Here is a 27,323-nt window from a genome sequence, read left to right as displayed (position 1 = left end):
ACTGTTTTTATTCTTTTATTCTTTTTCTTTTCTTTTGTAGTATTGTAAGATGTTTTATTTTGTGTTTTTTATATGTTATATTTGTTACAAATGTGGAAAATCAATAAAAAAAATTGGGGGGGGGGAGGACAGCCTGTTGCTCAGGTTCTTGGCATCTTACACACATTTCCCACTCATGTGGCCAAACACTTGTTTCTTCTTATATATGTGTCATGAGTTCATTTTCTAATCAGGGAAGAGAAAAACAGTATCCCACATTTCTGTGTCTCCACTGAGACCTAGTGTGGTGGAGTAGTCAGTTTTAGATTAGGACCTAAGAGACCAAGGTTCAAATCCCCACCCAAGCATCAAGCTCTCACTGGTTGGACTTTGGCCAGTTGTTGCCTCTCAGCCTAACCTACCTCACAAGATTGTTGTGGGGATTAAATGGAGAGGATGAGAACCACGTACGCCACCCTGAGCTCTTTGGAAAAGAAGGTGGGATATAAATGCAAGCAACAAGAAGAACAACTTTGTATAGTTTTCATCTCAATGGGCGGGTTACAGTGCAGAGAAATAAGGCTGGACTCATTTGAATCTAGAGGCATCATTGATTCTAAAAAGTAGATTAGAAAGGCAGTGGGTGGCACCCTCTGCGTGCAGCTGAAATTGGATTCCTCCTCCGCCTCTTTTCTCCATCCATGAGTTTGTTTCCCGGTTTTGAAACCAAGAAGCAAATCCCCTTGTGTTACAAGAGGAGACAGGTCAGTTTCCTGCCGCTGCTGCGCCTGTTGGGCTTCTACTGTCAAATGATCACGAGTGATTCTACTGCACCAGGCAGGCTGCTTTCCTCTCTCCTTCAGGGCGTGGGAGCAGAGCAAAGCCTTTCGACTCCTGCAAGGGCAGAAGGTGGCTGGATCCATCGTGGAAGAAACCCTCGTCCATCGGTGGAGCAGAGGCAGGCAGAGCAAAGTCTGAGCTTGTAGAGGAGGTGAGGAATAAAAACACAATTATTTATTGGCGATGGTTTCGATAGGGACTTTTGGAGAGTTCGGGGGGGTGCTTCAATATGAATCACAGTTATAAGCAGTGAAGAAGTCTTGTGGCACATTAAAGACAAGCAGGTTTATTGTGGCAAAAGCTTTCATGGGCTAGAGTCTCTCTCCCTTACCCGCGAGGCATGGAAATGTGATCCATGGCTGGCATTCTGCCAAAGTAGATGATATGTTAACTTATCTGAATTAAAGTTCTCCGGTGTTTGTGATTTAAATATCAGCCATAAAGTAAATTGTGTGTAAGAAAAACAGAATGGGGAGATGTGGAGTCAGAATCAGGACCTTTGTGCACAGGGAGGGTTGAATTAAAATTAAAATCCACCCTTCTCCCACAAGCATCATTAGGAAGCTGTCATTGAGATCAGATGCATGAAGTTGGTATTATACGTGTGTATGGTCTCTCTCTCTCTCTCTCTCTCTCTCTCTCTCTCTCTCTCTCTCTCTCTCTCTCTCATCTATCTACTGTATATCTATCTATCTATCATCTATCTATCATCTATCTATCTATCTATCATCTATCTATCTATCTATCTATCTATCTATCATCTATCTATCTATCTATCTATCTATCTATCTATCATCTATCTATCTTCTCTTCATAGACACACAGAGCTCTAAATAAAAAATGGATAGTGTGAAACAATGGTTAGAGTACTTGGCTAAGACTTGGAGGACTCAGGATGAAAACCCCATTCTGCCATAAAACCCCATTCTGCCACTGTGAACTAGCCTCCATTCCCTCTCCCAATCTTCCTCTGAGGACTGTTGTGTGTCTAGAATGTCCTTGAAGGAAGGATAGGGTCAAAACCTGCCCACTGACGGAAAGCCTCAGTGCATCTAACTAAATGGGTTCTAATCCACGAAGGTTTCTGCTGCAAGAAATCTTCCAGCCTTTTAAGATGTGCTAAGACTCTTTGCAGCGAGCTGAAATCGACACAACTCTGGAATAACTTTGTGCCTCACATCCTTCCATACAACAATCTTGTAAAGTAGGTCAATGTTCTTGTAGCCATGTTGCAGAAGGAAGTGCTGATCCTGGATCTATGAAAGGAGGGAACAGCTTCCCTAAGTCCACCGAGTAGGGACTTTCAGCTGACTTTCTCATTTTTCCATTCCCAAGTTCAGCTCTCCACATTTCCACACCAGTTTGTATTTTATTTTAATTTTTAAGTTCTTATGAAAATTCAGCATCATTTTAGTGTGAATTTTTCCTAATATGCACATCTTGGTATATAATTTTGCCTAAGACACACACTTTTGCAAAGCAATTTCCTCTGATAAGAGGCAGTTTTCTATGCTATGTCCACTAATATGTACATGTTTTGTGCATATTCCTTGGCGAGAGACACACACTGCAAAATTCAAAGAATTTCGAAGGAGGCTGTTTTGGTTTGTGTAGGATTTCAAAAAGTGTGACTTTGCCTATAAATGTGAACTGTATCAAATTCTTGCCACAGTCTTACCATCAAATGATTTCATGGCAGTGTCAAGATTTGAATGGTGTACTCCCCAGGTTGTTGCAACCCTTTACCCACTTTCTTAGAAATAAACCAAATTTGAACTCAACAAGACTTACTTCTGATTAGGCATGTCCAGGATTATATTGTCAGTTACAATTGGTGCTGCACTAAAATCTGTCCCCCCCCCTAACCATGAAACACACTTCCTTCTTCTGACTCACTTTAGAATTTCTCGACAGTGAAAATTTCAGACGGTGCTGAACTTTGAGCTTATTTTATCATTCCAAGGTGGCTACAGGCTGAGAGTGTTTTGTTCTTCCCAGCAAACATTTCTCAGGAACTCTGCAGCCACCCTGACTGCTGGGGCTGCCAGATCTGAAAAGCCCCAAGGGAAGAGTCAGCTCACATGCCCCAGCCATCTTAAAACCAATCTGACAAAAATCTTGCACCCCATCCATGAGAACTGCACAAATATTTTCTTTCCTGCTTGATAACCTTTAAATGCATGAAGAATGGTAAAGGGGAAAGAGAAAAATTCAGCACAGTGCTAGATATAACACTCCCCACACCAAGGGCATGAAACAATGAAATTGTATTTATATTCCCTGGGACATAGACAGTGTGTGTGTGAAATCCATATCATTTTTATGGCAACTATCTTGAGTGAATAAAGATCTAAGATTATTGGACTCAGTGGGTCAAACAGAGATCCGACCTCCCATTTTGCGGCTGTGTTTCCTAACTCTGAAGCAGCCACAGAAAGGGCTGTGAGGGTTTCTTTTGAATGGGGCAGCAATATTAGAGAAAAATGTATTTCGTTCAAGCTTTCCACCCAGTGCCATTTTTTTAAAAAAATATTTTTTAAAATTGGTTTTTACAAGAACAAATTCAAAAGAAAAAAGAAAAAAACTTTTAACATATCCATATACAAGTTTCTCTGAATCTCATGACTTCCCCCATCTCCTGCAGGGTCCTTAAAATATTTTTTTCTAAAACTACATATCATTACATTCTCCACAGTTTCCATCTCTCTGAATTTTCCATATTTTTCGTTTCTTTACAAGTTATTTTAAAGTCCAGTGAACATTTTTATTTGTTTACGATGGTCTCCTAAGTAACTTACAAATTTTCCCCATTCTTTTTAATAGTCATTACCTTCTTGATTTCTGAGTCTCCCAGTCAGTTTTGCCATTTCAGCATAGTCCACCAAGTGCCATTTTGGGGATCTAAACTGCTTTTCCAACTCCATCCCAAACCTGATACAAAAATACTGGCATCCCAACAACTGTGTGGGTTATGTTTCTTGTCTGTGGTGAGGTGAATAGAGGCTTGAATGATTACATCAGGAAAGTGCAAGGGGACTGGAGGAAGAAACACTTATCTCCCAGCTCCTCTGCCCTGATAAAAATCATAGCCCACTCCCCTTTGTAGGAAAGGGGGAGTTGGGAGATCTGATCATCAGTCTCCTGTGCGGTTTCTGTTTTGGCCCTCAAGACCAGACTTGGAGAGGCTTCGATGAAAAGATTCTGCAGAGTGAATGCCTGCTCTGCATCCAATGAATTGCTGAAGCAAAACACCATGAACATGGGCTGATCAGCTGGTTGCCAGGACCTGCAAAGGGCTGGGCCAGGTCCAGCCTATCCATGAAACAAGGGGAGGCTACCACCTTGGGTAATAGATCCAGACTCCAAGGAATGCATCGCCTGCTGCTGCTGCCCTAGCAGTGACAGCTGTGCCATGCTCCTTGGAGGCCGAATCTGACCGCCACCACCCATGCCACCTCTACAGAGGCCTCTTGGTGAATTAGAGGCACTGTTCATCTCCTCTCACCCTTGTTCCCAGTTTAGATCTCCACTCACTCATTCCATCTTCCCTGGTGGCAGGCATGGAAAAAGAATGCCATTTTGTGGTTCACCTCAGGTGCCAAAATGTCTTGGGCCAGACCTGGGCTGTGCACAGGACTGATCAGCTGATCAATGGTGCCTAATCAGCTTTGTGGGCCAAGTAGGGGGGGGTTGCTTGGTGGGTCCACAACCTGGAGGTTCCCTGTCCCAGCCCTGGGTACTTTCTATTACCATCCTCCTCCCAGAAATGGTTTTCTGGTGCATGAAAAAGTATCATAGAATTGTAGAGTTGGAATGGGTGATGAGGGTCTTCTAGTGGAACCCCCCTAATCTTTTGCCCAATGTTGGGCTTGAACCCATGACCTTGAGATTTAGAGTCTCATGCTCTACCAACTGAGCTATCCAAAGCCAGACCTGTTACCAGCAGTGGAAAGACTAGAACAGTGATTAAAGTTTGAATTCATTATGTTCTACACCCAGTTGTTCAACGACATCTGGAGGGCTACCAGATCTCCCATGGCATCAGGGCAATATCTGCTTGGTAGGCCTTCCCCGCTCCCGAGGGGCCACCCTTCTTGTCAGCATCCCCACTGCCTCTTTGCTTGCCCACACCCTCTGGACCCAATCCTTGCTGTTGCCCAGTAGCAGTAGATAAGAAAAGGAGAAGATCTGCTGCTCCTTTAACTTGCTCTTGCCCCTGTTAACCTGGCAGAAGAGGGCAGGTGAACAAACAGCCACAGCAGGGAGAATAATAATGAGAAAGAATAAGGCTCTGGAGGTCAGCAGTGGGTGGGTCCTGTTGCAGTGTCACTCTGCATGGAGGGTGACCAGATGATAAGAGAACAAGACTCCCATCCTTTTCATAGTTACGTAGAAGAAGGAATTTTAGCAAATGCCTTTTGTCAGGCAACTCTCCTCCCTAATTTTCTATTTGCTGGGATATTGAATGTGCTATACCCCGTATCATATAGGGCGGACACATTTTGGCTGCCGTTGGTGGAGAGCCACTTGTGGCAGCCACAACATTTCCTAAGAGCTTGGCCTCACTCATATCCTCGACAACAGGCTTTGCAGGAGCTCAGTGACAGAAAGAGAGGGCTTTATTGCTGTAGGACATCACTAGAGTCCAGACCTTGAAGCATGGGGTTAATCTCTCACTTCAGAACGACTCTTGGGAGCTATGCAAGTAATATTTACTTGCGTATTTCTAAAAATATTTCTACACCGCTATTCAAGAAATAAAAAATAAGTATCAGAGCAGTTTACACCCGTGATGCATAAAACTGCACCATAAAAACCATATAAACATTTAATAACCAGAGATCACTTAAATATTGTGGGTTCTTAGTATTCTTAGTTGCCTGCATAAGCCTGGAGGAGCAGGCTGAAAAAGAAGGTGAAGATGGTTTCAGTGGAGCTGGGATCATAGAATTGTAGAGTTGGAAGGGACCCAAGGGTCATCTAGTCCAACCCCCTGCAATGCAGGAATCTCGGCTGAAGCATCCATGACAGGTGGCCATCCAACCTCTGCTTAAAACCCTCCAATGAACAAGAGACCACCAACTTCAGAGGAAGTCCATTCCACTGTCGATTGGCTCTTGCTGTTAGAAAGTTCTTCCTGGTGTTTAGTTGGAATCTCCTTTCTTGTAACTTGAATCCATTTGTTTGGTTCCTAGCCTCCGGAACAGGAGAAAACTAGCTTGCTCCATCTTCCATGTGATAGCCCTTTAGATATTTGAAGATGGCTATCATATCTCCTCTCAATCTCTTCTTCTCCAGGCTAAACATGCCTATCTCCTTCAACTGCTCCTCATAAGGATGGGCTTTCAGACCCTTGATCATCTTGGTTGCCCTCCTTTGTACACGTTCCAGCTTGTCAACATCCTTCTTAAATTGTGGTGCTCAGATAGAAGGGTTCAGGTGGTCCTTGAAGGTCCCTGGACCAAAGTTGTTTGAGCCTGGCTTGGAAGCAGATGGGCAGTCAGTGCAGATGCCTTAATGATGGTGCCACATGTTCTCAGCCAGATGCCCCCAATGGCAGTATGTACCAGCTGGAGCTTCCAAACCAGCCCTGCATTTTGATGCTCCCAAGTGTCTCATGAGCTCGGAGTAAAGTGAAACTCACCTTTCCCTTCTTTGAGTTTGGTGTAAGTGTTAGAGAACTTGGGGAAATGAAGAAGGACCAGGTCTGCTGGTCTCTCTTATCCAGCATAAGCAAGGGACTTCTCATCTCCTTTGTGTGATGAATAGAGTTGAAGGAAGGGAGTCTCCCATTCCATGATGGACATTCAATGGTAAGCTGTCCCCAGAGAGTTATGGTTGCTTCTGGGGGACCAGAGGAACTATTAATCACTGCATAGGCCAGGGATTGGAAACCTTTTCTGGCCAAAGGGCTACTTTCCCTTCTGGGCAACTTTCCAAGGGCCACATGCCAGTAGGGACAGTGCCAAAGCCTAATGTAGGTAGAGCAACAAATGCCCAATTTACCTTTGTGCAGTAGGTTTGCTTCTATACATTCACCCATCCCTCTCTATCCTCCACCTAGAAAAGGACACATTCCAGCTAGGCAAAAACACTCAAGAAGGGTGCCAAGCAGGGCAGGTGAAGGTCATGGCTGAGCACCCTGGCATTATCAGAGGTCATTGTCAGGTTTCTGTCCCTCAAGGTGGCTGGTTTGATTGCCTGGTTCAAGGGCTAATTTATACAGGCATATTCAGCACTTTCTGATTCCGTGGCAACTAGATCCGAAAAGGAAACCCCCTTTCTCGTCATTCCCTTTTGCAAACACTGGATACCAAATACTTTCTGAGTGGGTGTATACTCATCAAAATACCTGATATTTAACAAGCGTTTGCCATCCAATTATTTATCTGTAGCAGTCAGGGTTTGAGGCACGTAGTGATCCCCTTGTGACGGTTACACAATAGCTCACAGTAAATATTGGGCTCACTTCACTTTTTCATTCACAGTGCAGGCTTATTCAGAAGTAAGGCCCCCTCTGTTTAATGGGGCTCCTCCCCCCTATCAAAGTGAGGGTGCATAGCAAGAGTCACCAACCTTTCTGGGGTGTGGGCCCATGGGCCCATTTGCAAACTGGAGAAATTGCCATGCCCCCATCACAAGCTCCAAGTGATAAAGGCCATATCTGCACCATACTTTTAAAGCATCATCATACCACTGTCATGGCTTCCCTCAAAGAATCCTAGGAAGTCTCATTTGCAAAAGGGTGCTGAGAGCAGTGGTGGAGCTTCAGCATGGGGGGGGGGGACAGCTGCAATGGAACCCCACCAGGATCCCACTGCCGGGGGGCAGTGTGCTCCTCCTGCCCCCTCTTCCTCTGCCAGTGGCTGAGAGTTGTTAGGAGACCCCTATTCCACTCCTGGAGCTACAATTCCCAGAGTTCCTTGGGAAGAGAGGTAGATTGTTCAAGCCCTCTAGGAATTGTAGCTAGGGGAGAGGTCTATTAGCAACTCACCCTGCCTTTAAAAATGACAGCTCCCGGGGTTCTTTAGGATAACCAAGGACTGTTTAAAGTGGCACGATACTGCTTTGAATGTGTAGTGCAGCTGGGAGCCTAGGGCATCAAGGGACACAGCCAAATTCTCCATCTCCCTCCCATTTTGCAGCTGTCGCGGTCAGTTCTACTCTCTCCCCATGCATATCACAGTCAACAAAGAGGTCCTTTCCTGGTGGCATTTACCCCAGGATGCTGCAAGGCTTATTTTGCATGTTCAAAACCACCATCAACAGGTGTGTGTCGTTTTCTGCGTGGAGTGGCATATCTGAAGCGAGAGAAGGTAGAAGAAGAGCTGCCACATATCCAAACTTGTCATCCAGTTCGGACCTATCATTTGCATGCTTCCCAGACAAATATCTAAATGTACAAACCAAGTACATGGCATTATCTCATGTGCCATTTGTATCATTTTTGCCATGCTTCCTTTAATTGGGGGGGGGGGGGCTTTTCCTCATCCTGCTCTTCTGCCTTTAAAATCAGCCCAACACACATTAAATTCAACAAGTGAAGCATTTCTGGGCGCAGAGCTAAGATAAAAGGGAAAAGCTTCACTTGCTGAACATCTCTCTCTCTCTCTCTCTCTCTCTCTCTCTCTCTCTCTCTCTCTCTCACACACACACACACACACACACACACACACACACACACACCCTCCATCCTCCATCCTCCATCCTGGTGAACAAGGGGCTTCATTAGAATTCAAGAATGTGTTTCGGTTGTGCAAAATAATTCAGAAAGGATATAGACCAGGGCTTGTGAGAGGTCTGGCCTAAGGACATAGAGACCTCAAGGGTCTCCAGATATAGGGACCTCAAGGATCGTATACATTCCCACCCCCTTGCTCTACTTAAAAGCTTAGTGAGTGATAGGACTGTGCTGAGGCTCAAATCCCAAGCCAAACAGGGCATATTGGAAGGGATTTTGGTGTGAGTCAAGTTGGGCTGGGGCAGCCACAGATTGCTGCAGGTTAAACTGGCCCTGAGTGGTTGGGGGCACTCCAGGGGGCACAAGGTGGAGAAACCTGCAAGGTTTACCTGACCGCTGGATGCATCTTCTTGGGAGAAGACAGGCGCCTGCTACCAGTGGTCTCTCTTTCCTGCTTTTTGCTCCATCCCTGAAGCAGCACCCTTCACTCTCCACACATCAGATGCTGAGCAGCAGTTTCCCTGGATGAAAGCAAAACAGCACCCTACAAAACCGACCCCCCCAAACAAGCTCTCTGTTGGGGTGGAGGTGGGGAGATGCAGCCTCTAACCCTGCTCCCAGCTATACGTTTAATAAGGGATTTAGAAAACCTCTTATTCTACATTATCCCTACCTCAAACTACTGTATTTTTTGCACCATAACACTCACTTTTTTCCTCCTAAAAAGTAAGGGGAAATGTCTGTGCATGTTATGGAGGGAATGCCTACGGGTGGCGTGCCTACGGATTTTCCTCCTCTAAAAACTATGTGCGTGTTATGGTCGGGTGCGTGTTATAGAGCGAAAAATACGGTAATTTGGGACTGGATTTGAAGGAGGTGGTCTCTGGGTTGGCCCAACGTGGTGGGAGATTGATGTATTGAGGTGAGGGAGGGAATGCACAGTCCTACAAAATGATATGGAAAAACCCTGCTGGAGACTCCACCAAAAGATAAAGGGGGGGGGGGGCAGAATGACAGTTTCTTTTTCTTTTTTTAAATCATTTTTATTTATAAAATAATAACAATACAACCATACACACCCACATTTAAAGATTCCTCTGAATCTCTGAACTTCCCACCTTCCCCTCTGTGGGTCCTATTGTTAACCTTTTCTACTGTCTATTTTTCAATAGTTCATATTTTATATATCCGTTATCTCCCTAATACTTCTACATTACAAGTGTTATTGCAATCCTGCTAATGTTTTCATCTGTTTGCAGTGGTCTCCAAGATAAATTATAAACATTTTCCCTTTCTTTGTCAAAGCTTTGGTCTTCTTGGTTCCTGAGTCTTCCAGTCAGTTTTGCCATTTCAGCATAATCCAAGTTTAATTTTCCTTTCTTCTCTGGTAGGGACTTTATCTTCTTTCCATCTCTGGGCTAATAGTATCTGTACAGCTGTCATCGCATACATAAAACAGTCTTTTCTGCTCCCTTGGAATATCAGCACCTACAATTCCTAATAAAAAAGCCTCTTTTTAAAAAATAAAATAAAAGCTATTTTAAACATTTTCCCAACTCATTATATATCATTTCCCAGAATGCTTTTGTTACCTTACAATACTACCATGTATGATAAAAGGTGCCTTCTTTTTCTTTACATTTCCAGCAGATATTTGTACCTGTCTTACACATTTTTTTCTAACTTACTAGGAGTCAGATGACATTGGTACATCATGTCCATATACAGTGGTACCTCGGGTTAAGTACTTAATTCGTTCCTGAGGTCCGTACTTAACCTGAAACTGTTCTTAACCTGAAGCACCACTTTAGCTAATGGGGCCTCCCGCTGCCACCGCGCCGCTGGAGCACGATTTCTGTTCTCATCCTGAAGCAAAGTTCTTGACCTGAAGCACTATTTCTGGGTTAGCAGAGTCTGTAACCTAAAGCATATGTAACCTGAAGCGTATGTAACCCGAGGAACTACTGTACAGTTTTCTTTCAGTGTACAGCACGCCAAAAATTTTAAATCAGTTTTCCACAACCTTCTGGAAAGTCGGTTTCTGTGACAATTTGTGTGTGTGTGTGGGGGGGAGGGTTTATCCATAGCAGTTGGTGGCTCTTTCTTCATCATCTGCATCTTGAGCAGCAGGTGAAAATGAAACAGGCTGACTTGGAAGCGAGAGGCTCTGCCAAGGTTCTCAAAACAAGCGAGGGGACGTGTATTCATGAACAATTTTACAAGCCGGGACTCTAGCTGGCTATTGTACAAAAGCGTTCTATTCCCGGTGTGTTTACATTCAGGCTCCTAGCTTTTCACTTTCCCCCAAGGGATTGTATTGACTTCCCGTCCCATGATTTATCCCTCAGAGACACTAATGGATAAATAATTCCCCTCACTTGGGAGGCGATCCCTCCTCCTTCACCACACACTGTTTAGACTGGAGACAAGCAACAGCAGCAGCAGAGAGGTGTGCTGGGAGAAGCTGGAGGGGGAGATGGGAAGCAATGTCAGCCGCGGGAAGGCAGACGCAGAAGGGCCAAAGGTCTAAGTTTCTGGGGTCCCTTGCAGGGCCGGCCAGGCCTTTTGGTGTATGTCTGCCAATTTAAAAGCTTGCAGTGGCTGCCCATATAATTTAAAAGCTTGCACCGGTTGCCAGGCCAGATTACAAGGCTCTTAACATAGGGTTACCAGACGTCCCCGGTTCCCGGGGACAGCCACCATATTTGCAAATCTGTCCCCGGGAAACGTGGCAGCGGCAGCCTTAGCAGCCCAGAGCCAGTCTGGTAGCGCAGTTGACTCTGGCTGGCTTCAGGAGCTGCTCGCTGCTGCTGCCACTGCCGAAGGAGAACCGGGGATGTCCGGAGGTACAGATCTCCTGCCCCCTTCCCCCTTTGTTTTGACTGATTGGGGGAGGCTCGGGAGTCACGGGCGGGCGTTGCCCAGGAGGGGCGCAAGGCACGCGATTTTTCTGCCAGGCAAGGTGCAAAGCCCTTCTTTTGCACCCTGTGAAACATAAATGTGCAGAGTTTTTTTTTTTAAAAAACTGGGCAACAGCCACCTGCCCGTGACTCCCAAGCAAAGGGGGAAGGGGGCAGGAGACCGGGGGGAGGCTTGGATGTCACAGGAGGGTGGCATGCTGTTGCCCAGTTTTTTTTAAAAAAACTGCGCATTTATGTTTCACAGGGTGCAAAAGAAGGGCTTTGCACCTTTATACAATATGCATGTGTGCTTGGGCCCAGGGTCTTTTGCCTCACCATCCCCACTACTGACTCCCTGTTGCTACTCAGCTTTTTTTAAAAAAAAAGTGTCCCTGGATTCATTGGAAAAAAAATCTAGTAACCATATCTTAACAGTGTTTGTCCTGGCATTTATTCCACCTTCCTTCTTCAGCTCAGGATTTGAGCCCCCACCACCAGCTTTTACTTGCCACTCCCATGCCAGGCAAGTAATGTAGTTCAGGACTTTTGCAATGGCTTGGCTGATGGCTCAAAACAGGCTCATTGAAAGAAAATTAATGTCACCTCTCTCAGGGTTTGTCATAACAGGACGCCTTTATGATGGATGCATTCCTGGGCGGAATTTAGTATAGTGGCGACCGCAAGCTGCTATACCTGTTTGCAAAGCTCTTTGACAATCCAATCTTTGCTCATATGGGGACGGTGTTCCTATCAGTGCTTTTTTCTGGGGGTACGCAGGGGTATGCATACCCCTAAACATTTTGTGAATCTAATGGGAGAAGAAACTGTTTTTTAAACGATTTCTGTTCTTATCCTGAAGCAAAGTTCTTAACCTGAAGCACTATTTCTGGGTTAGCGGAGTCTGTAACCTGAAGCGTATGTAACCTGAGGTACCACTGTACTTGTGCATAGGAACCACTCCCATATTCGACCAAGAAGTGTGTCTTTTGATTTGTCTTTTAGTACTGGAGCTCCCTGTTATTCAAACTGCATTCTGAGCCCCTTTCCTCGCTCTCTTCCCACTCCCCCTTCAGCCTCGCTCTATCTGAGCAGGAAATGGAGCTAAATAAATACAGTCAAATAAATATACAGGTCAGCTAAATAAACCCTATAACTAGGGACTTCTGCTGATGGGCAGAAGCTGAGGCAGTCAATCTGTCTCTGGACTGAGCTGGAGGCTCACACAACTGAGTGCTTCTCTGCATGAAAATAAGAATAAATCCTGAATTTAGAAAGGTAGCTTGCTGGAGATAAGTAATCTTGATCCAGCAGGCTCTTCTTATGTTCTTATGGCTACACACATGCCAAAGCAATGGTCTGCAAGGAAAGATGGGTTGGGGGGGAATTCGATTCATTTTGCATTTATACATGAACCTGTTTGATTTCAGAAGCGATATGCAAACTGAGACTCAGACATCCTTCAAAATCCATATCTTCTCTGAATCTTTAAATGCACAAGAATTTCTTTAAAAATGCATATTCTTGGGAGGAAAAGCTTGAAAACATGCACATTGGTGAAAATATCACACAGAAGTGTATAATCAGGGGAGAGCCATTTTCCAAAAGTATGGATATTAGGCAAAATTGCATACAAATATATGTATGTCAGGGGATATTTAAACTGAAATCCTGCTGGGGACTTTAAAATAAATTAAAATTACTGTGGAAATGTGGAGACTTGAACGTGAGCCTGGACAAAAAGAAATGGATATATATGCCTATCCCTCCCCGTGAGTCCCATATGGCTGGAGCTGACCTTTAGGAACTGGAGAATTTGTTTGGTACCTCTGAGTTTGAAAATAAATTAAAAACCTGGACTCCTGCAGAAGATTTATTGCCCTTCCCAATTTTATAATCAGAGTACAATTGACAATATGCATAATGCGCCCTCTGAAAAAATGCTTTAAAAAACAACAACACCCAAATGAAATCAAACAATAATGAATAAATACCTTGAAAAACATAATTGCCATAGTTTTCCATGTATAAGATGGCCCCGTGTATAAGACGCCTCCTATTTTGGGGGACTCAAAATTAAGAAAATGGTTTGGAACAAGATGGAGATGGATTGAAATTGCAGAGTTTTGAAAAACTAAAAAACAAAGTGCGTGATTGGCTTCATTATTATCAGATAATGGAGGCATATAAATTGGACAAGAAAATTGGCTTCCAGGTGGAAAAATCAAAATTAGAAACAGAATTGTTAGAACCCAAAACTAAGACTTTGTCAAAGATGTATAACCTGCTGTTGAAATGGAATACTCAGGATGAAACGGTGAAATCTGCGATGATTAAATGGGCACAAGACGTTGGACATAACATAATGATGGCTGACTGGGAACAGTTATGGACCACAGGTATGAAGTTTACGGCATGTAATGCCTTAAGAGAGAATATTATGAAAGTGATATACAGGTGGTACATAAGCCCAGTCAAGTTTGCAAAAATCTACCATTTGCCCGATAACAAATGTTGGAAATGTAAAGAAACTGAAGGTACATTATTTCGCCTTTGGTGGACGTATCCAAGGATTAAGGCTTTCTGGGAGATGATATATAATGAATTGAAAAAGGTATTTAAATATACCTTCTTGAAGAAACCAGAGGCCTTTCTCCTGGGCATAGTCGGCCAATCGGTGTTAAAGAAGGACAGAACTTTCTTTATGTATGCTACAACAGCAGCAAGAATACTTATTGCAAGGTATTGGAAGACACAAGACTTACCCACTCTGGAAGAATGGCAGATGAAAGTGATGGACTACATGGAATTGGCGGAAATGACTGGCAGAATCCGAGACCAGGGAGAAGAGTCGGTGGAAGAAGATTGGAGGAAATTTAAAGACTATTTACAGAAATATTGCAAAATTAAGGAATGTTAGAATGATGTTGGATTGAAGTTAAGTGGTTTCTAGCTGTAATGGTTTAAAAGAATATGGAAAAATTGGATTTTTAATAGTAAAAAATTAATGTTATAATATATTAAGATTAAAGATCAGGATAATAAGGAGGGAAAGGAATTGCTGAACTAATAAATTGAACTGGAATACAAAAAAGGGAGGTATGAGGAGGTCCGGGAAACAAGTAAATGAAAGAGAAGTGATGTAAAGATGGAATTATTTTAAACTGTTTTTTATTTCCTATTTTTTCTTTTTTCTTTTTCATTATGTAATACTGTGAAAACTTTAATAAATATTTATATATATAAAAAAACCAAATTAAGAAAATGGGGGGAGATTTCCCAGATTTGTTGAGCTTTTTTGGGGGGGAGGATTGCCCGCCTGAACAACACTTCCTATCGCACACAACGCAAAAGCAACCAAACGTCTGACTGGGCATCTGCTGCAACAGCCAATCAAAACAAGGCCTGGACACAGCCAACAATCACCTGCAATACTGCAAGACTGCCTATGACAATCTCCAGCTCCCGGCAGCAACCAACCCCCCCCCCCCCGTGCTACCTGTCTATAAGACGTGTCAAATTTTTTAATATTAAGTTAACGTGAAAAATCCTTGACATACACAGAAAAGTTCAGTACAGTGGTACCTCGGGTTAAGTACTTAATTCGTTCCGGAGGTCCGTGCTTAACCTGAAACTGTTCTTAACCTGAAGCACCACTTTAGCTAATGGGGCCTCCCGCTGCTACCGTGCCGCCAGAGCACGATTTCTGTTCTCATCCTGAAGCAAAGTTCTTAACCTGAAGCACTATTTCTGGGTTAGTGGAGTTTGTAACCGGAAGCGTATGTAACCTGAAGCGTATGTAACCTGAGGTACCACTGTACTCTCATTTAGCTACATGTAGTTTAGAAGAATAGCCACCACCCTGGTACCCAATTGACAGATTTGCTTGTGCCTCTGTACAACTCTTTTCCAGTGGATCTTTCGTTTTGCATATGGATGTTGCGATATGCAGACCACAGATGTCTGGTCCCATTATTCTGCTGTTTTCTTATTAGAGTTATGCAAACATTTCCCCTCAGGGGGAATAATGGAATTCTTTGCTAACCTGTGAGCAGTTCACTTTTTCAGTTGATTCCTGATGCAAATAAACTCTGAATAATATATAATATTAGATATCAGGGAGGCCTGCTATCTTTTCTCCTGGAGGCAGAAGGAGCTGGAGGCCATCAGTGGAGGAGATGAGCTACCCACCTCGCCCTGGTCCACAGGTCTATATTGCTTCCCGGGCTGGCTCAAGCCGAGACAAACTGCCGGTGGTGAACCCAAAGGATGAGAAGAAAAGGGCATGCACAGTTGGGGAATCTGCTTGGGGAGAGCGCAAGAGTCACCTCCTTAAACATCTGGAGATTTTTATTTTTATTCTTATTTTATTAGTTAATGAATTTATATCTCACCCTATACCCCGAGGTCTCAGGGCAGTTCAAGGATTAAAATCTAGTATTGGTATTGGTTGCACTTGCTTGCTTGTTTCTCCTTTCCTTTCCTATGGTGATGGTCTTCGCTTAATTATAAATTTGCAGTCAGGTTGTTTGATATTGTTGAATTTCCAAGAGGGAGGGAAAGATGTGTCTGGGACAGGACCAGCCGAGGGAGTTGCAGTGGTTTATTTTGCCTCCTTTCCAAATCAGTTTGCAATTTTTAATTTTTAAAGAAGTCCTCATTAAAATTCAGGCTATTTTTACTACTGTATGCATTTATATGCACATTCTCCAATAATCTATGCCTGTTGCTCTCATTTCTTGGTTGAGGAAATGGACTGCAAAATTCAGAGATGTGCAAATTTTGGAGGATGGCTTCCTTTCAGTTCACCATTTCATGAGATCTCAGTCAAATTTATCCTCCTGATGTGGTGCTCTAGAAGTTGTATTTGTTATTTTATTCATTGAATTTATATCCCACCTTTCCTTCCAAGGACCTCTGCTGGTATGCATAGTTCTCCCCATTTATATTTAATCCCCACAACAACTCTGTGAGGTACGTTACCCAGAGAGGCAGCAACTGACCAAAGTCCACCCAGTGAGAGCTTCCTGGTTGAGTCGGGATTTCAACATTGGTCTCCTACGCTCCACACTACACTGGCTGGACTATACAATGGTACATCGGGCTAAGAACTTAATTCGTTCCAGAAGTCCATTCTTAACCTGAAACCGTTCTTAACCTGAGATGCCACTTTAGCTAATGGGGCCTCCCACTGCCACCATGCCGCTGGCTCGTGATTTCTGATCTCATCCTGAGGTAAAGTTCTTCACTCAAGGTACTATTTCAAGTTTAGCAGAGTCTGTAACCTGAAGCGTCTGTAACCCAAGGTACCAGTGTAGTTCCCACTAGCCCCAGCAAGCAGGGTTAAAGGTCAAAGGTGATGGGAATTGTGTAGTTCAAAGTAACATCTGGGAGGCCACAGGATATCCAGCCCTGGTTGAGAGTGAGATAAATTGGGGTTTTGTGGGGCAGTATCCTTACACAGGTAAAACAAAGTCTTTATTTATTTTGCAGGTACTGAAAGGATGTCGTTATACAACGCCATGGTTCTTGCTGTCTACATCTTTGCCTTCCTGGCTGGCCTCCCTGCCAACCTCTTGGCCTTCTACACATTCCAAGCCAAGGTGCGCCAGAAGGCAACCCCAATAGAAATCCTCTTGTTCAACTTGACTGTGTCTGATGTCATCCTGCTCCTCTTTCTGCCCTTCAAGATGGTGGAGGCCGCTTCAGACATGACGTGGCCTTTGCCCATGTTCCTTTGCCCTCTGACCAACTTCTTTTACTACAGCAGCATCTACATCAGCACCCTGTTCCTCATGGCCATCAGCGTGGAGCGCTACCTGGGCGTTGCCTATCCTATCAGGTACAAGTTGAACCGGAGGCCAATGTATGCGGTGTTTGCCAGCATCTTGTTCTGGTTCCTTGCCTGCTCCCACTGCAGCATTGTCTACATCGTGGAACTCGTGGTGCCAGACCATAATAACGAAACCATCTCCAACTCTGCCAATGCCTCCAAATGTTATGAGAGTTTCTCCCCCAACCAGCTCCACATCCTCCTCCCTGTCCGCCTGGAGCTCTGCATCACCCTCTTCTTCCTCCCTTTCCTCATCACCCTTTTTTGCTATGTCAACTTAGTCCGTATCCTAACCTCCTTGCCTAACATCCATGCCCGCAGGAAGCAACGGGCTGTGGGGCTCGCTGTGGCTACTTTGCTCAACTTTGCGGTCTGCTTTGCTCCCTACAACATCTCCCACATTGTGGGCTTCATCCAGAATGAGAGTCCTTCCTGGAGAGTTTATGCTTTGCTCCTTAGCACCCTCAATGCTTCCATGGACCCAGCAATCTTCTACTTCTCCTCCACTGCCATCCAGCAAACCTTTGCCAAATGTTTCTCTGGCCTGGGACGCAAGTTCCATGCCATCATGCCATGGTGTTACCAGTTTTGTGGGTTCTGCTGTGACATCGAGATAGACCACAGTGGGGTTGATAAATCTTCTATTTCTAACCTGGGGGAGCTGCCTTCTGAAAGGATTGTGAGGGGCTGGTAGCCTGCTTTGTCCATACTTTGGGACTTGGAATGAAAGAGGATGTCCATATGGAGAAATGAAGGACCTTCTTTTCCATGCCTCTCAGCAGACTTTTGCAAACTCCACCGAGTTTCAGCCTCTAATACATATGGAAGGTCAGCATGGTGTTTCTCCACAGATGACTGAAAGGCTTACTGAAAGCAATGGTTGGCCTATGTAATGTGCTTCAGGAGACTAAATGAAGCATTTTGGCTTGCCTAGGGGGTAAAGATGCGTGGTCAGCACCACAGAAGGAACCTTCTGTCAGTTCATGAATCACTCCACCTCCCAGTTGCCAGAGAAGGAGCTGAGAGAGAAGCTACCTCTTCAGAACTCCCCCTTTTGACAGGGGAACCTTAGTTCTGGTGGCCAATGGTGGCCCACTTCCTCTGCCTAGCCCTTGGAACTATGCAGGCCACACCCATCACTGGTCTTGCTCTGCTCCCTCCTATAGCAATTTTATGGGGCTGGAATGTGTGATAATACCTTGTTTCCCTAGCTGGAGGATGGAGAAGGACTGATTTGTTTTAAACCATTTTGAATGTTGTATTTTAAATGGTTGTGACCCATCCTGGGGAAAAGATACATAATAAATCTAATTTTGAATGATAATGTGTGACCTACACACTCATCTTTGCCACACCTGCCACTGGCACATAGCCTCCAGAGGGCTGCCCAACAGGAAAGGTGGCCCTCAGACTGAGAAAAGTGCCCATCTCTCACCTATGTGAGCTAGTCTATTTGCTACAAAAGCAACATTGGCCCCCATTTCGCAGTTGACATCTTGTGCTTTGGCCTTCATCTGCTACTGCTGGTTGTGGTAGTGAAGCTAAGGCCTTCCACAGGCCTTCTCAAGATCTAAACTCTGGACTATAAATGAGGTGTGTGTGTTATGTTATGTTATGTTATGTTATGTTATGTTATGTTATGTTATGTTATGTTATGTTGTTATGTTATGTTATGTTATGTTATGTTATGTTATGTTATGTTATGTTATGTTATGTTATGATGTTATGTTATGTTGTTATGTTATGTGTGCGCGTGTGCCTTCCCCCTTTCAGGGTAACTGCTCACATTTTGTTTTCCAATAATGCTCTGAATGAATGAATAAATGAATGAATCTGGCACATCTCTATAGCAGTGCTTGTGAACTGTCCCTGTGCTTCAAAAGCAATTTGGCCTCTGGCATTGAGGGCTGCTGTTCAAGAAAAACACACCCAGAGTCCCTTTAGCCTCATGGAACTAATCACAAAATCCTTTGTATCCTGATCACTAACTTCTGGCTCCAGTCCCTTTCCTCAGTTTGCTGGCATCTGCAGATGCAGTTGCTTATTTCATCTAGGGGGTGATCCTATGATTGATCCACTAGAATGAGAAGCTTGGGATGTGGTGGAGCCAATCCTTCGGCTGAGCTTAGCTGGCTTTAAGTCCCGAATCCCAGCTCAGCTGAAGATACACCAGCACCCCTTGCTCATCTTGACTGAGACCAAGCTTAGCTGGCTAAGCTGAGCCTGGTGTAAGGCCCCTCAAAAGGGGTGTGGCTGGGGCCATACCAGAGGAAAGGGATTTAGTCTGGATCCTAAGCTTGGCCATGCGATTATTTTCAAAGCTTGTTTTCTGATGGCCTTCTCAGACATTGCGCCCGCCCTGTGAAACATCCTCCCATCAGATATCAAGGAAATAAACAACTACCTGACTTTTAGAAGACATCTGAAGGCAGCCCTGTGTAGGGAAGTTTTTAACGTTTGATGTTTTATTGTATTTTTAATATTCTGTTGGGAGCCGCCCAGAGTGACTGGGGAAAGCCAGCCAGATGGCTGGGGTATAAATAATAAATTATTATTATTATTATTATTATTATTATTATTATTATTATTATTATTATTATTATTATTATGGCAGAGCAGCAGCAGGAGCCTCACTCCTGAATGCAGTTTGGATCTGGTGTGTCTTTGCACTGGCTTTGTGTTACACCTTCTACTTGTGCCTAGGAATGCTCCCTTATTCTACCAAGAAGTGTGTCTTTTGATTTGTCTTTATCTCCTGGAGCTCCCTGTTATTCAAACTGCATTTTGAGTTGATTTGCTGCGTCCTTTCCTGCTGCCTTTTCAGACTTGCTGTATCTGAGCAGGAAGTGAAGCTAAATAAATACAGTTAAATAAATGTACAGTTCAGCTAAATAAACCCTATAACGTAGGGACTTCTGCTGATGGGCAGAAGCTGAGGCAGTCAATCTGTCTCTGGACTGAGCTGGAGGCTCGCACAGCTGAGTGCTTCTCCGCACGAAAATAAGAATAAATCCTGAATTTAGAAAGGTAGCTTGTTGGAGATAAGTAATCCTGATCCAGCAGGCTCTTCTTATGTTCTTATGGCTACACACATGCCAAAGCAATGGTCTGCAAGGAAAGATGGGTTGGGGGGGGGGAATTCGATTCATTTTGCACTTATACATGAACCTGTTTGATTTCAGAAGCGTTATGTAAACTGAGACTCAGACATCCTTCAAAATCCATATCTTTGAATCTTTCAATGCTATTCTCCAGCACAGGAATTTCTTTAAAAATGCATATTCTTGGGAGGAAATGCTTGAAAACATGCACATTAGTGGAAAATATCACACAGAAGCATATCATCAGGGGAGAGCCATTTTCCAAAAGTATGGATATTAGGCAAAATTGCATACAAATATATGTATGTCAGGTGACATTTGAACGGAAATTCTGCTGAATTTTAATGAGGACTTTTTTAAAAAAATCAAAAATTAATGTGGAGACTTGAAGGTGAGCCTAGAAAAAATGAAATGTATATATATGCCTATCCCTCCCTGTGAGTTCCAAATGGCTGGAGCTGAACTTTAGGAACTGGAGAGTTTTTCTGGTACCCCTGAGTTTGAAAATAAATTAAAAACCTGGACTTCTGCAGAAGATCTATTCCCCTTCCCAATTTTAAAATCAGAGTGCTACTGACAATATGCCTAGTGCTCCCTCTGAAAAAGCTTTTAAAAACAGCAACACCCAAATGTAAACAAACAATAATGGAGAATAAATAGCATGAAAAAACACAATTACTCTCATTTGGCTATGTGTAGTTTAGAAGCATAGCCACCACCCTCATGCCTAAGGGAATCCAGTTCTGGAGATGTATTTGAATAGCAGAACATCTGGCTACATGCAAATCAGGACCAATATTACGAGAACACAAAGAGCAGCTATGCTGTTGGCAGTGCACTGTAAAACATTTCTCCCATTTCCCCTGAAGTTCCTGCCTTTTCCTGTTCAGATAAAGGATAAAGGAGGTAGGGAAGATAATGGCTTTCCTTGAACCAAAACTAATCTACCCCATACACTGTAGTATAGATAGACTTACAAACTTGCAACATGTGGTAATACTTTACATTTGGGGGGGCTGTGTTGGGGGACAGGTGGGGGGGCCTGCTTGGCTGTTTCTGGATGCTGAACGCTGTTAGGAGCTGAACGCTGTTAGGTAAAAGGTGAAAACAGACAAACAAACCTTATGCAAACACCAGTGAAAATGAGAAACAAAAATGCATTATATTAGGGAAATTCTTTTTCGACAAAACAAATTTTTTGTCTCTCACACAAAAATCCATACAAAAACGTGTCTGTTAGAGAAATTCCCACCACATGATCCTTTATGAAAAATGAGTGTGATCTGGAAATCAGAGGTGGATTTAAGGGCATGCAACCAGTCAGGTCTCACTTGGGGGCTACAGCAGGGGGCGCCACAACTAAGATGTAGAATGGAAGGTGAAAGGCAAGCGGAGGCAAATTTTGGCATCATAAAGGGTGCCAGTGAGACCCCAAGGTCTGCCACTGTGGAAATGTAGAGGACTGAAAATTGGGGAAACGTGAAACTGAGAGAAACCAAACTGACGGATTTGCTTGTGCCTCTGTAGAACTCTTACTTGGTCAGCTTCTTTTCCAGTGGATTTATTGTTTTGCATATGGATGTTGTGATATGCAGACCACGGATGTCTGGTCCCATTATTCTGCTATTTCCTTATTAGAGTTATGCAAACATTTCCCGTCTGGATGAATAATGGAATTCTTTGCTAACCTGTGAGCAATTCACTTTTTCAGTTGATTCCTGATGCAAATAAACTCTGAATAATATATAATATTAGATATCAGGGAGGCCTGCTATCTTTTCCTCCGGAGGCAGAAGCAGCTGGAGGCCATCAGTGGAGGAGATGAGCTGCTCACCTCGCCCTGGTCCACAGCGGCCTTCATTCGCTGCTCCCAATTAAGCTGGTGTTTCCCCATCTCTTGCCAGCAGAGAGAAGCCTGCACCATCCCTGTGTGAGTGACTGACCGAGGGGGTTGGGACTATATTGCTTCCCGGGCTGGCTCAAGCCGAGGCAAACTGCTGGTGGTGAACCCAAAGGACGAGAAGAAAAGGGCACGCACAGTTGGGGGATCTGCTTGGGGAGAGCGCAAGAGTCACCTCACTTTTTCAGTTGATTCCTGATGCAAATAAACTCTGAATAATGTATAATATTAGATATCAGGGAGGCCTGCTATCTTTTCTCCTGGAGGCAGAAGCAGCTGGAGGCCATCGGTGGAGGAGATGAGCTGCCCACCTCGCCCTGGTCCACAGGTCTATATTGCTTCCCGGGCTGGCTCAAGCCGAGGCAAACTGCCAGTGGTGAACCCAAAGGATGAGAAGAAAAGGGCATGCACAGTTGGCGAATCTGCTTGGGGAGAGCACAAGAGTCACCTTCTTAAACATCTGGAGATTATTATTTTTATTATTATTTTATTATTTAATGAATTTATATCTCACCCATTGGTTGTGCTTGTTTGGTTTGTTTCTCCTTTCCTTTCCTATGGTGATGGTCTTCGCTTACTTATAAATTTGCAGTCAGGTTGTTTGATATTGTTGAATTTCCAAGAGGGAGGGAAAGATGTGTCTGGGACAGGACCAGCCGAGGGAGTTGCAGTGGTTTATTTCGCCTCCTTTCCAAATCAGTTTGCAATTTTTAATTTTTAAAGAAGTCCTCATTAAAATTCAGGCTATTTTTACTACTGTATGCATTTATATGCACATTCTCCAATAATCTATGCCTATTGCTCTCATTTCTTGGTTGAGGAAATGGACTGCAAAATTCAGAGATGTGCAAATTTTGGAGGATGTCTTCCTTTCGGTTCACCATTTCATGAGATCTCAGTCAAATTTATCCTCCTGACGTGGCCCTCTGGAAGTTGTATTTGCTATTTTATTCATTGCGTTTATATCCGACCTTTCCTTCCAAGGAACTCCGCTGGTATGCATTGTTCTCTCCATTTTTATTTAATCACCACAACAACTCTGTCAGGTACGTTACCCAGAGAGGCAGTAACTGGCCAAAGTCCACCCAGTGAGAGCTTCCTGGTTGAGTGGGGATTTCAACGTTGGTCTCCTATGCTCTACACCACACTGGCTGGATTATAGTTCCCACTAGCCCCAGCAAGCAGGGTTAAAGGTGAAGGGTGATGGGAATTGGGTAGTTCATTGTAACATCTGGGGGGGCCACAGGTTCTCCAGCCCTGGTTGAGAGTGAGATAAATTGGGGTTTCGTGGGGCAGTATCCTTGCATAAGTAAAGCAAAGTCTATATTTATTTTGCAGGTACTGAAAGGATGTCGTTATACAACATCATGGTCCTTGCTGTCTACATCTTTGCCTTCCTTGCTGGCCTCCCTGCCAACCTCCTGGCCTTCTACACATTCCAAGCCAAGGTGCGCCAGAAGGCAACCCCAATAGAAATCCTCTTGTTCAACTTGACTGTGTCTGATGTCATCCTGCTCCTCTTTCTGCCCTTCAAGATGGTGGAGGCCGCTTCGGACATGACGTGGCCTCTGCCCATGTTCCTTTGCCCTCTCACCAACTTCTGTTACTACAGCAGCATCTACATCAGCACCCTGTTCCTCATGGCCATTAGCATGGAGCGCTACCTGGGCGTTGCCTATCCTATCAGGTACAAGTTGAACCGGAGGCCAATGTATGCGGTGTTTGCCAGCATCTTGTTCTGGTTCCTTGCCTGCTCCCATTGCAGCATTATCTATGTTGTGGAACTCGCGGTGCCTGGCCATAATAATGAAACCAACCCCAACTCTGCCAACGCCTCCAAATGTTACGAGAGTTTCTCCGCCAACCAGCTCGACATCCTCCTCCCTGTCCGCATGGAGCTCTGCATCACCCTCTTCTTCCTCCCTTTCCTCATCACCCTTTTCTGCTACATCAACTTAGTTCGCATCCTAGCCTCCTTGCCCAACATCCACGCCCGCAGGAAGAAACGGGCTGTGGGGATCACTGTTACCACTTTGCTCAACTTTGCCATCTGCTTTGCTCCCTTCAACATCTCCCACATTGTGGGCTTCATCCAGAATGAGAGTCCTTCCTGGAGGGTTCATGCTTTGCTCCTTAGCACCCTCAGTGCTTCCATGGACCCAGCAATCTTCTACTTCTCCTCCACTGCCATCCAACAAACCTTAGCCAAATGTTTTTCCAGCCTGGGGCAGAAGATCCATGCCATCATGCCATGGTGTTACCAGTTTTGCGGGTTCTGCTGTGACGTCGAGATAGACCACAGTGGGGTTGATAAATCTTCTATTTCTAACTTGGGCGAGCTGCCTTCTGAAAGGATTGTGAGGGGCTGGTAGCCTGCTTTGACCATACTTTGGGACTTGGAATGAAAGAGGATGCCCATATGGAGAAATGAAGGACCTTCTTTCCTGTGCCTCTCAGCAGACTTTTGCAAACTCCACAGTGGAGTTTGTGAGGTTAGTGGGGCTGAGAGACTTCACAGAAGTGTGACTAGCCCAAGGTCACCCAGCAGCTGCATGTGGAGGAGCGGAGATGTGAACGAGTCTACCACTCTTAACCACTACACCACACTGACTCTCCAGAGGGCTGCCCAACACGAAAGGTGGATCTCAGACTGAGAGAAATGCCCATACCTCACCTATGTGAGCTGGTCTATTTGCCTCAAAAGCAATATTGGCCCCCATTTCTCAGTTGACATCTTGTCCTTGGCCTTCATCTGCTACTGCTGGTTGTGGTACTGAAGCTCAGACCTTGCACGGGCCTTCTCAAGATTTGAGTTCTGGACAGTTAGCAAGGATACTCAGTGCTCCCCCCCTCCGTTTTTTATTTATTTATTTATTAATAAAATTTATTTGCTTTATACATGTTACATTCAGAAAAGAATCAGTTGTACAAATAATAAAGAGAGTAAACAAGATATATGTTATCTTAATTTGACCTGTGACAAAACTAACATATACCGAAGCATGAATAATAAAATGAAAAATACCTAAATAAAAAATAGAAAATGTAAGTACTTAAATAACTTAAAAAAGAAAAGAAAAGAAAAAAGAAAAAATATAAAAGAAAAACAGAGGGGGGAAACTGCCTCTTATACACATCTTTTAAGGAATACAAGCATTCACTGATTTTCTGGCTAGATTCCCTGATTAGTACATTGACTTCCTTCGACCCCTATACTGTTCCAATAATCTCACACCTTTGGTTGTTTGTAATTATTTTAAATTTAGTGGAGAGCTAATTTGTTTACCTGTGGAGTTTTTAATCTAGACTAAGCCAGCCAAAGTTTTGGGAACCTACTTTCTTCATATAATTTGTAAAGACATCCCATTCTCTTCTAATTTTCTCACTTGGTTAGTTTCTTACTAATTCTATTAATTTCGCCAATTCAAGATATTAACGTAATTTTAATAACTGTTCTTCTTTTGTAGGGATTTTGTAGGGATTTGTAGGGATTTTTCCAGTACTTTACAATCACAATTTGTTTTCTTCTACTAAATATTGTTTTCTTCTACTAATAAATCTTTATATGTCTGCCAGTTGGTGTCCATATTATTCCTTTTCACAGCAACCCCCCCCTTTTGTGATAACCAATAAGGAGTTTTCAGCTCCAACAACCTTTTATTTCTGTCCCAGACCTCGTATAAAGCTTTCCTAATAATATGGTTAAGAAATCCTTTATGTATTTTGATTTTATTGTACCCCAAATAGCCATGCCATCCTACTCTATTATCCCACACCTCCATATTGAGTAACTTAGCGGGGGTTTTTTTAGGCTCATCCACTCCTTCAACCAAGCCAAGTATGCGGCTTCATAATACAACTTTAGATTGGGGAGTGCGAAACCTCCTCTATCTTTTAAATCTGTTAGTAATTTAAATTTTATTCTGGGTTTTTTGCCTTGCCAAATATACCTTGCTAGGTACCTGGCAAACATTTGAGTCCATTGATACACTGAAACATTTGAGTCCATTGATAATTGGGATAGATTAAAAGAGAAACAGCATTTTCGGGAGGACGGCCATTTTAATTGTTGAAAATCTTCCCCATAATGATAATTTAAGTCTACTCCAGAGTTCCAACTCTTTTTTTATCTCACCCCAGACCCTTACATAGTTATCCTTATAGAGATTAATTTTTTCATGGTGATCCAGATTCCTAGATACTTGGCTTTATTTGTCACTTTTGGTCCTGTCTCATTTTCTAACTCTGCTTTTTCTTGTATGTCCAAATTTTTAACCATAAGTTTTGTTTTCTCTTTATCAATATTAAAACCAGATAGATGGCCAAATTCCTTCATTTTCGCCAATGCTTCTAAAATTCAGTTATTGGGTTTTCGGTTGTTATTATCAAATCATCTGCAAATGCCTTAACTTTGTAGGCTCTTTTCCCCAATTTTATTCCTTCTATCTCTGGATCATTTCTTAATACTGTTAAATATGTTTCTAAGACCATTATAAAGAGAAGGGGCGACAAAGGACAGCCTTGTCTTGTTCCTTTGGAAATATTAAAAGGTTCTGATAATTCACCATTTATGATCAATCTAGCCTTTTGAGTTTTATATATTGCTTGGATCCCACTGCAGATTTTTTTCACCCAATTTCATTGTCTCGATAGTTTTATGCATAAACTTCCAGGATACTTTATCAAATGCCTTCTCGGCATTTAGCAACAATAGGGCTGCCTTTTTGTCTGGCCTCATTTCAAAATATCCTATAATGTCTGTTACCATCCATGTGTTGTTTTGGATCTGTCTTCCCAGGATGCTCAGTGCTTAATGGTAAGGTATGAGTAATGTTTTGCTAGCAACAGAAGTAGCTGTTATTCTTCGGTTGCAGACAGGGAAATGTGGGTCTCTGACTTCCTGTGCCAACTAAGAGTTTGGCAGTTGTTTATCAAGAGCCAGGGTTGTTATCTTCCCAACAGATTGCACAAATAGGTTCCCTCTGGCCCATTACTGCAATCACACATTCCAAAAGGATGGGAAAACACTGTCCATTGTTATTAAGTGTATCAGAAAGGGAATTTTGCCTGTGATATTAACACAGAAGGCATT

At 43.5% G+C, this 27,323-nt stretch overlaps 1 protein-coding gene and 1 pseudogene across 2 annotated transcripts; both read left to right on the top strand.

Moving 5' to 3' along the window:
* The first annotated feature begins 466 nt into the window (after positions 1–466).
* LOC308592254 (free fatty acid receptor 2-like) lies at positions 467–18,554 on the top strand. The gene is made up of 2 exons (XM_081203571.1): positions 467–970; positions 16,891–18,554. The coding sequence occupies exon 2, from the start codon at positions 16,902–16,904 to the stop codon at positions 17,922–17,924; it is 1,023 nt and encodes a 340-aa protein (XP_081059697.1). The 5' UTR covers positions 467–970; positions 16,891–16,901; the 3' UTR covers positions 17,925–18,554.
* A 4,681-nt stretch (positions 18,555–23,235) lies between these two features.
* On the top strand, positions 23,236–24,801 carry LOC308592255 (free fatty acid receptor 2 pseudogene; annotated as a pseudogene). The gene has a single exon. The product of its transcript is annotated as a free fatty acid receptor 2 pseudogene (transcript).
* The last annotated feature ends 2,522 nt before the right edge of the window (positions 24,802–27,323 follow it).

The sequence above is a fragment of the Podarcis bocagei genome (assembly GCF_964188305.1).
Source record: "Podarcis bocagei genome assembly, chromosome: 7".
NCBI classification, from domain to species: Eukaryota; Metazoa; Chordata; class Lepidosauria; order Squamata; family Lacertidae; genus Podarcis; species Podarcis bocagei.
The sequence above is the reverse complement of the archived record's forward strand: the minus strand, read 5'-3'. Positions and strand labels throughout refer to the sequence as shown.